We start from the raw sequence: 9,855 nt of genomic DNA on the forward strand, positions 1-9,855 counted from the left end.
CCCGCTCGCCGCAGCTAGAGAAAGCCCGCGCGCAACAAAGATCCAACACAGCCAAAAATAAATAAATAAGAAAAAGATTATTTTTTTAAAAACTTAAAATGTAAGACAGCAAGAGTATATAAAATGATCAGGCAAACTTGAAAAAGAACCAAACAGAACCTCTAGAAATGAAAAAACATTTGACACATAAAACTCGATGAGTTGGTACAACCACTAAAAAAAAAAAAAAAAAAAAAAAAACTTAAATAGATTGGTTTAGCAGTTGATGAAAGACTTAATTGGAAGATAGATTTGTGGAAATTATTCAGAATGCTAGAAACAGAGAAAATAGGAGCTATTAAGAGACAAGGAGGGGGACTTCCCTGGTGGTCCAGTGGCTAAGACTCTGTGCTCCCAATGCAGGGGGCCTGGGTTCGATCCCTGGTCAGGGAACTGGATCCCACATGCCACAACTGAGAGTTCGCATGCTGCAACTAAAGATCCTGTGTGCTGCAACTAAGACCCGACACAGCCAAATAAATATTTTTTTTTAAAAAGACAAGGAGGATGGAGTAGGAAGGTCTAATCAGAGTTCCAGTAGAGACAGAGAAAACATCTGAAGATATGACTGAGAACTTTCTAGAACTGATGAAAGACATCAATTCATAGAATCAAGAAACCTAAGGAATCCCATTTAGATAAATATAAAGAAAACCACACTTGGACACATCACAGTAAAATGTAGAATACCAAAGACAAAAAAATCTTAAAAGCAGTTGGAGACAGAAAGTATCTTCAAAGGAACAGTAACAACAAAACAATGAAATAGATGACAGCTGACTTACAGCAACAATAGACACCAGAAGACAGAATATTTTCAATATACTGACAGGAAATAACTATTCTACACCCAGCAAAAAATAACTTAAAAGGGTAAAAAACTAGACAAGATAGGACAATAGCACAAAATAAAGGAGTAGAAATATATCCAAGAACGTTAATTACAACAGATAAAAATGACTAAATACTGGGACTTCCCTGGCCGGCAGTCCAGTGGTTAAGACTCTGTGCTTCCACTGCAAACGGCACAGGTTTGATCCCTGGTCAGGGAACTAAGATCCCACATGCTGTGTGGCGTGGCCAAAAAAAATTGACTATACTTCAGTTATTAGAAGACAAAGATTTAAACAATCCATCTACAGGCCATTCTTAAGAGGCAGAGAATGAAAGTAAAAGAATCAAAAACTCAACATACTTGGAATAGAAGGGAACTTTCTCAGCCTAATAAAAGTCATCTATTAAATAAATAAACACAGCAAACATATTTTATGGTGAAATATTGAAATCATTCCGTCTAATGTGAGAAACAAGTCAAGGGTAGCCACCCTTTCTTCCACCCAGAGAGGCAAGAAAAATAAGAGATAGTTCCCCGGTGGCCTAGTGGTTAGGATGCTGAGCTTTCACTGCCATGGCCTGGGTTCAATCCCTGGTCGGGGAACGGAGATCCTGTAGGCCGCGTGGCACAGCCAAAAAAATTAAAAGTAAGAGATATAAAAATTAAAAAGGAAGAACAAAACTATCTTTTCATAGATATGATTATAAATACAGAAAACCCAGAAGAACTTTCAAGTAAATAATAAGTTTTAGATTTGCTGGACATAAGAAAATTATTTTCATAAACTATGGATGATAGCATCACAATATCAAATACATAAGAATAAATCTAAAGAAAAAAGGCATGATCTTTATGAGAAAACATACATAACTTTATTGAAAACATTAAATGGAGAGATACACCATGTTCACGAACTGGAAAAGTCAATTTCATGTGGATGTTGATTTTCCCCAAACTGATCTATATAGATTCAGTTAGGTTCCATTCACAATTTCAAGGGGGGTTTTTATTGGTGAAACTTGACAAGCTGATTCTAAAATTTATATGGAAGAGCAAGGGCCAAGTATAGATCTTAGGAGATCATACACAGGGGTAGATAAAATGATCAGTGGGACAAGAGAGAAAAATAAATTGTGGTATATTCAATGGATCACTATACAGCAAGGAAAAGGAATGCTCTACAGCCACACACATTAATTTGGATAAATCTTAGAAACATGTTATTGAAGGAAAAAGCAAATCACAGAAGAATAAACACGGCGTGGCTCCGTTTATATAAAATTCAAAAACATGCAAAACCAGTACAAACATATGTAATAAAATCACAGAGCAAAGCAAGGGGATGGTTAAGACAGCACAGTGTTTCCTCTACCAGGGAGGGGCACAGCAGGGACCTCAAAGGAAATAGTATCCATTTCTTAAATGGGGGGGGAGGGTGTTGTTTCTATTTTATAAATATTTCCTTGTATATTTTCACTATAAAAAAAAACAAGAAAAGATATTCTGGAGGGTGAGGGGTAAAGCAGTAGAGGAAACAGAAGTCTGCCAATGCTTATGTACAGCACAAAGTGACAAGTACACCAAGTTCCTAACAGAGTTAAAAACTAGTAACAGAGCATGCTGTTCAGAAAAACAAAGAAGTCTTAGCAGCTCAAACCTTTGTGGGCATGGGCGGGGCCTGTCAGAAGGGTGGGCTTCTCTGAGGGTTCTTGGAAGGCAAGCCTGCCATGTCACTGAAGGACTACCCCCCTCCCCCAGCAGCACTTGTAGGTTTTCACTTAACTCCATTTTTGGTCCAGTCCCTCACCCCCACCCTCCCCAGGGCCCCCGAGATGCAAAGGTTCTTCGAAAAGCCCCCGCCTCCACCCCAGCGGGGTAGCAAGGGGTCAGGTGGGTCCTGGGGGGCGGGGCAACCTAGCTGCTTCTCATAGAGACCTTGAATCAGTCCCGTCCCTACTGTCAGCCCCAAACCTTGCCTTCCACGGTGAACCTCTCCAGGGCTCCTGGGGGCAATCGGGCTGCCTCTCGGCCCCTCCAAGAGGGGAACACTTAATTTCAAGTTCTAATTCTCTAAGAGAGTAAATTAGCCTCTATCCACTTTCCATCTTTCAGAATGTTGTCAGGCTCCTTGGTCTAGTGCTGTCTCCCTCCTATTTTCTTTGTCTTTGTAAATTTACATCATTTTTAATTTCTTTACTATTATTTTAGATTTTAAGAGGAAACAAACTCACATGTTTAAACCTGCCACATTTAACTGGAAATGTCTATTTACTATATTTAAATAAAAGTGTTTAACAAGTAGCTCCTGAAGAGTCCAGAGAGGAGGAGCTTACCAGTCTCAGCACCATCCAGCCAGCACAGATGCTTGAACATCCCCACCTGATTACTCTGCCTTGATTTTTTCGGCTGTTCAAGGGTGAAGGAGAAAGCACAAAGATCTGGGTTCAAATCCGGACTCCTCCATTTACTACCACGTGATCTTATCACATCAACTCTCAGGGCTTTATCACCCACATAATTGCTGCCCAGTGCACCGGGTTAGCTGGAGAGAAGTTCACTGAAATTGTTGCTGTGAAGTGTTCCTAACTATAAAGCATTGAACCTGGGAAAGAATTCTGGATTCTCATACCCTGGATCACTACATTCTGCCTTAAGCTGCTGGCCACCCCCCGCCCCAAGGCCGCAGGAGGCAGAGCCCTGGCTCCTCACACCCTCAGGCATTCTGTGGTTCCCAGGCCTGACAATCAGAGGAACCAAAAACAGCAGCCCGGGAAACAGTGAAGGTCCAGAAACCCACAAAGATGGAGGGAGTCCAAGAACCAAGTGGGCACTTTATTAACCTGGCAAAGGGGCAGCTGGGCAGGCCGAGCAGCCCCCTGCCAGACCCTTCGCTGTACTCAGGGGCCACTGATAGAGGCAGAGCCGCAGGGCCCAAGCCCTGGACACTAGGAGTCCAAGCTGGGCAAGGGCAAGGCTAAGGGCGGGGCTCGAGTTGCTGAAAGCAGGCATCAAGTACCAGCGTACCAGCCTGCCTCCCCTTCTGAGGCTGGGGGTGGGCCTGAAATGAGTTATTTGAGTGCCCTCTCCTGTTCCCCACTCCTCATACAGCTCAGGCTCTTCCTGGAGTCAGGAAGCCATGAGTCCCACATCAGCTGTGGTCTGGAAGGTGATGCCGTCCCCCGGCAACGGGGAGGCCAGGAAGGGCCAGAGCCAGACAAGGACCCAGCGGGGCCCCAGGGCCGCCTGCAGGTTGTGGGAGAGGCCCAGGTCATAAGCGTGCTGGCCCCGAGCCCACTCCCACGTGGTCTGGCCCCTCAGCAGCAACATCCCATGGAAGAGCAGTCCAGCCCCGCACAACAGTGCACCCGCCACACACGTGTCGGTCACGAAGGCCAGTGCGAACTGCGCCAGAGACACTCTGCCTGCAAGGAGAGAGCAGAGAGGGTCAAGGAGAAGCAGCAGGCCCAGCCGTCCCAGAGCCCAGCTCCTGCACTCCTCCCGTCCCCTACTCCACCATGAAGCAGGGCGCATTGCTCCGCTCAGCAAACACCGAGTTGTTGCTCCCTGGCCAACCCATGCCGGCTGATGGGAACACACTGGTGAAACGGGCAGACACAGCCCCCTGCCCTAGATGTGACTTTCACTCATGCATCACAAACTTGTGAGCACCCCCCATGAATACCAGGATGAATGGCAGGTAGCATCTCCGACCTCAGGGAGCTCACAGACAGACATTCAAGAGATCATGTCTCAGTTACTTAATTACAGCTGTGATGTGTGTGACAATGGAAAAGTACAGCATCTTGCATCATCTTGACCCACAGTAGGTAATAAGTATCAGGTGAACTAATGAACTACAAGATGCCGTGAAATGTTATGTCGAGCGAGAGAAGCCAGACACAAAAGGTTATGTATCGTATGGTGCCATTTATATGAAATGTCCCAAACAGACAAATCCATAGAGACAGAAGATTAGTGGTTGCCAGGGGCTGGGGGCACTAGGGAGAAATAGGGAGTGACTGCTTAATGGGTACAGGGTTTCTTTTGGGGGCGATGAAAATGGTCTGGAATTAGTGGTGATGGCTGCACAACACTGCGAATATGCTAAATGCAACTGAATTGTGCACTTGAAAATGGTTAAAATTATGAGTTTCATGTTATGTGAATGTTTTTTCAATAAAAAAAGAGAGCCTACTGGCGGGGAGATGACATGGAAACGTATTAAGAGGCTCAGGGAAATAAACTTCATCTATTTTGACAGTGATATTTTGGGTGATGCCTGAAGGTTAAGGAGGTACTTGCTAAGTGAAGAGGGGAGAACACATTCTGTTTGAAGGTCCCGAGGCAGGATGGAGAGGTGCCTGCGAGACAAGTGAGTGGACAGTTCTGGAAGCTCAGGAGAGAAGCCCAGGCTGGATGCGCAGATTTGTGAGTGGTTGGTACCCGGGCGGTTCCGAGACCCGGCAGAGTGTGTAGGGAGATGAGAACGGCGTCTCGACCTCAGCCAGGAAACCAGGTCCTTAGGGATCAGATATAGGGAAACCAGGAAGGAAGGAGGAAACCCCAAAGTACAAGCTGTCGGGGACGTCAAGCGTAGAGCCCTTTAAGGAGGCTGAAGGCCAGCAGTTTTATGAGGCTGAAAGGTCTCATAAGCAAGAAAAGAACACAGAAGGGTTCTCTGGGTTTTGTGGAGACAGAGGCCTGGGGACTGTGGCAGTCTCGGAGGATGGGTGGGGGCAGAAGTCAGTTTGGAGCAGGTGGAGGACTGGGTGGGAGGCAAGGAAAAGCAGCCTATGAGCCCAGGCAAGTCCTTTGACTTGGCTGCTGATGGAAGAGCCAGAAGGCATGAGCTGGAAGAGGAGGACGTGGGGTGAAGAGAGGCTTTGTACCAGGTGGGAAAACCCGAAGGAGGCCAGTGGAGGGAGCCTGGAGTGGCAGGAGGAGAAGCGACACACGGTGTGAGGCCTCCAAGAGGGGAGGAGGGGTCGGGCACCAGGAGGAGCTGGGGCAGTCAGCTTCTGCCCCCAGGACGGGACAGCCGATTCTGGACGTGCCATCTGATGTCTAATTTCCTCTGTGATGTATTTTCAAGAGAGGCTGGGGCTTGGAGGACAGGAAAGTGGGAAGGATTGAGCTGCAGCCATTAGGGGGAGGAAGCTTATGAGAAAGCAGGGCGGCCAGGCACCGCTGAGGGCCTGCTGAGGTCAGCAGCCATGAACGTGGCATGATAGCAACTGCCACATAGTCCCAGGCATCTCTGGCAGCTCTCCACAGCCAAGGGCAGACACAGAGAAGCCAGGAAGGCACAGCGGAAGGAGGACGGAGCAAAAAGGCTTGAGATGAAATGTTGCAGAAGGCCGGTGGAATGAGGGCGCTACGCTGGACCTAGGGCAGTGAGCGGGGAAGGTGCTGATGGACAGAAAGGTGAGGGCCAGGAGCTCCGGAGCAGGTGTCGCGGAGCACAGAGTGAGAGATGGATAGGAGAGGCGGTGGGGGCAGAGAGAGGGGTGACATGGGGTGCTCTGGGAGGTGACACACTTTGGATTCTGACACGACTCGGGGCGGGGGGATGTGGGAGTAGGGGAAGGGAGGAGGGGAGGAGAAGGTCAAGAGGCTGAACGACTGGGGCCATTCACCCACACTTTCAGATACCTATGCCTTCAGCAAGGCCCAGGGCTGAGAGGGAGACGAGGGGCCGGAGCGCAAGTCTTCAGTGACTGCGGGGAGCGAGTGGGAGACCGTGGATGACCGGGGGTTGGGGGCGTGCAGACAGGAGCAGCTGGAGGGCTTGAGTCTCAGTGGAGGCAGGGGGTCATGAGGAGGGCAGAGGAGGGCTGCTCAGGAAGCCAGTGTGGGCACAGGAAGACCCTGACAGCCCCACTGGGCCTCCCAAGACCCCCTCTGGGCTGCAGGGAGGGGGGTCCTGGGGACAGAGCTGGGCTTGGATAGGATGAGGAGACAGAGCCACTATTCAGAGTGGTCAGGGAGTTTAGTAATTGCAGGACAAGGTTACAGAGAGGACCGTGGACAGGTCAGGAGGAAGGAGTCAGGGAAAAGAAAGCCCGAAGCATTTTGGGGGGCAGAGAACAAAGTATAAAAAACCAGTGGGGTTTCTACCTTGGGTGGTGTCAGAGGAAAGTGTCAACCAGAACACAGCCTCTCAATCAGTCTCCTGATTCAAAACGTCCCCTCCCCACTTCCAAGACTGGACCTTCCCCTGCCTGTAACTTTCACTGGCTCCCCACTGCCCAGTCAAGTAAGGACCATCTCCTCACACTCCATTCAAGGCCCTCCACCATCCAGTCCTCACTTACTGCCCTAGCCTTAATTCTCATAATTCCCATCAAATGCCTTCACTACTCCGTGCCCAACCTCCAAGCCTTTGTTCAAGCTGCTCCCCTAGCTCCGAATGCCCCCCACTTAGAATGCTCTCTCACCGTCCCATCCCCCTCTAGGTGAAATCCCACTAGTCTTTCCTCCCCTGCCACCACCTTCTGGAACCCTCCCCTGATTCGCTCAGCCAGAACTCTGTACCTACGTTGAGGCCCTGTATTTTACCAGACCGCACACCCAAGTGAATACCAGGCCCCCCTCACCTCCCGTAATTGACATTGGGACTAGGTCCCCAGGGCGCTGCCTGGAGAACCAGCCGGAAATCCCATCGCCCACCAGAATGGGCCTCTGCCTCCCTGTGCAGGCCTCCCCGGCCCCCCACCTGTGAGCAGCATGAGCCAGGGCAGCAGGAGGAGGGCGGCGGTGTGGAGGGGTGTCTGCGCTCGCAGCAGGGCTGACAGGGCAGGGCCCAGCAGCACAGAGATGTGCAGCAGGACACCTGCGGCGTGAAGCAGCAGACACAGAAAGGGCCGGTAGTTGTGGAAGCCCACGCAGCGGCCCAGCAGGCGGCAGTGGTGGTCCCGGCGAAGGATGCAGATGCGGCAGGCAGAGCAATGCCCGCTGCGCGGTGGCACCTGGCTTTGGCACTGGTAGCAGTAACTGCAGGGAAGGAACCACAGGGTCAGTTCCCCCAGCAGCTCTGAGTGCCCCATTTCATGCCCGGTCAGCCCCTGAGCCCATCCTGGGGAAGCAGGCACAGCCCCTGCCCTCTCTAAGCTTCAGGTTCTTCACAGGTAAATGCAGGCTAAACACCACTTCCCAGGCCCTTCCATTCCTGGCACGGCAGGTCTGAGGGCTCTTCCAGCTCTGAGAGCCCCAGTCCTGAGGCCTTTCTCTGGTCTCTAACATCCGGAAGCAAACTTCTCCTGTCCTCCACTGTTACCACCTCCGTCCAAGTCACCATGAGCTCCCCCCCGGATTATTGCAACAGCCTCTTGCCTGGCTTCCCTGACTCCACCTTTGTCCCAGCTGGTGTAGTCTCACCCCAGCAGCCAGACTGATCCTTTTAAAATCTAAGTCAGGGGAACTCCCTGGAGGTCCAGTGCTTAGGACTCCGTGCTTTCACTGCCGAGGGCCCGGGTTCGATCCCTGGCACGGCCAAGAAAAAAATAAATCAAATAAATAAAATCTAAGTCATGTCCCTCCTCTGCTCAAAACCCTCCAATGGCTCTCCATTTCACTTCTAGTGAAAAGCAAAGTCTTCGAGGTCTTACAAGGTCTTTACGTCTCTGACTTCTCTTCTCCCCCCTCACTCCACCTTGGCCACACTTGCTGTCTTGCTGTTCCTGGGACATGCTGGGCACACAAATGCCTCAGAGTCTTTGCATTATCTGTTCCCTCTGCCTGGAACATTCTTCCCCCAGATGACTGTGGCTAACTCTCCCCCCTCCTTCAAGTCTTTGCTCAAATGCCACCTTCTCAATGAGGCCTACCTTGACCATCCTGTTTCAAACTGCAATTTGAGTCTCCTTTATCCTGCTCTGTTTCCTTACCACCAACACCTTCTAACATACTACATTATTTGCTGACTTATTACGCCTAAAGTTTATCATCTGCCCCCTCCCTGAAATCAGGAATATGTTTTATTGTACCTCCAGTGCCTGGAATAGTACCTTGCACGTAGTAGGTACTCGAATATTTGTAAGTGGATGAATGATATTCCTTCTGCCGTCTGGTTCAAGCGGATCTTACTGTAAACTGGTTCTAACATCTTCAGGTCCTGAGGCCCTCCCCCTGCCCAAAGCTCCCGCTTCTCCCCCCGCCAGATCCCGTGCCCCACTCACGCCCAGCCCTGGCCCAGACCACGGCCGGCCAGCATCACACCCCGGATGCTGGGGTCCGAGCGCAGGAAGAGTCCCACGTTGCCCAGTAGGTTGAGCAGCTGGAAGGTTGCCAGCGCAAGCTGCAAGGTCCGGGCCAAGGGTCCCAGTGGGGGCGGTCCGGGACCCAGTACCAGCACGTAGGCCAGCTCCAGGCCCACGGCCGCGGCCCACAGCGCGGTGAGCACAAGAGGAAGCCGCGCGGACGCCGCCTCCGCGTCCCCCACAGCCCAGGGTTGCCCCATGGCCTGGACCCACTAGCGGTCGGATCCCGGGTACCCCGCCGCTTCCGTATTGGGGCGGGGAGAGTGGCAAACGGACGTCTGCTACGACCAATAGAAGCTCTGAAGGGGGTGAGTGAGCGTTCAGGTTCACGGGGAGGGCCCGCAGATACGGAGATGTGATTGAACGGCCGAACGAGCCAAAGAGATGCTTGGAATCTCGTTGGCGCTAAAGCCGGTAGGGCAGCGCGGTTACAGCCCACCCGCTCAGGCCCCGCCCCTCCCGCAGAAGTCCCGCACACTGGTGCCGCTGGCCGGCCCTCCGGGAGGGTTGAGTTGCAGCCTCGGTGGCGTCGGGGATCCGCGGCTCAGCATATTACCCCTCTCACCCTAGTCGCCCCGATATTACCCCTGCCTTGGCCCATCCAGCTGCCTTGGAGCCCCTCCCCATGCTCTAGTGTCTCCCTTCATCACCCCAGAAAACATTCAAAACAGCTCGGCGCCTCGGTGTTTCTGACTGTGAAATGGGAATAGTGCTCCCTGTTCC

At 51.1% G+C, this 9,855-nt stretch overlaps 1 protein-coding gene across 1 annotated transcript; it reads right to left on the minus strand.

Annotated features, from left to right (window-relative positions):
• Window positions 1-1,723: 1,723 nt before the first annotated feature.
• ZDHHC24 (zinc finger DHHC-type containing 24) lies at window positions 1,724-9,404 on the minus strand. Its single transcript, XM_059932084.1, has 3 exons — window positions 9,052-9,404; window positions 7,590-7,867; window positions 1,724-4,296 (listed from the first exon to the last, which is right to left on the minus strand). Exons 1-3 carry the CDS (start codon window positions 9,330-9,332, stop codon window positions 4,001-4,003), a joined length of 855 nt encoding a protein of 284 aa, XP_059788067.1. The 5' UTR covers window positions 9,333-9,404; the 3' UTR covers window positions 1,724-4,000.
• Window positions 9,405-9,855: the final 451 nt, after the last annotated feature.

The sequence above is a fragment of the Balaenoptera ricei genome, chromosome 8 (genome assembly GCF_028023285.1).
Source record: "Balaenoptera ricei isolate mBalRic1 chromosome 8, mBalRic1.hap2, whole genome shotgun sequence".
NCBI lineage: Eukaryota > Metazoa > Chordata > Mammalia > Artiodactyla > Balaenopteridae > Balaenoptera > Balaenoptera ricei.

Bases quoted from the DNA above. Each gene is read 5' to 3' on its own strand.
- ZDHHC24 (XM_059932084.1), bottom strand. From the start codon at position 9,332: ATGGGGCAACCCTGGGCTGTGGGGGACGCGGAGGCGGCGTCCGCGCGG. The intron at 7,868-9,051 runs GTGAGTGGGGCA...CCTTCCCTGCAG, and splicing joins GGTCTGGGCCAGGGCTGGGC to TTACTGCTACCAGTGCCAAA. The intron at 4,297-7,589 runs GTGGGGGGCCGG...CTCTCCTTGCAG, and splicing joins CTGGCTCATGCTGCTCACAG to GCAGAGTGTCTCTGGCGCAG.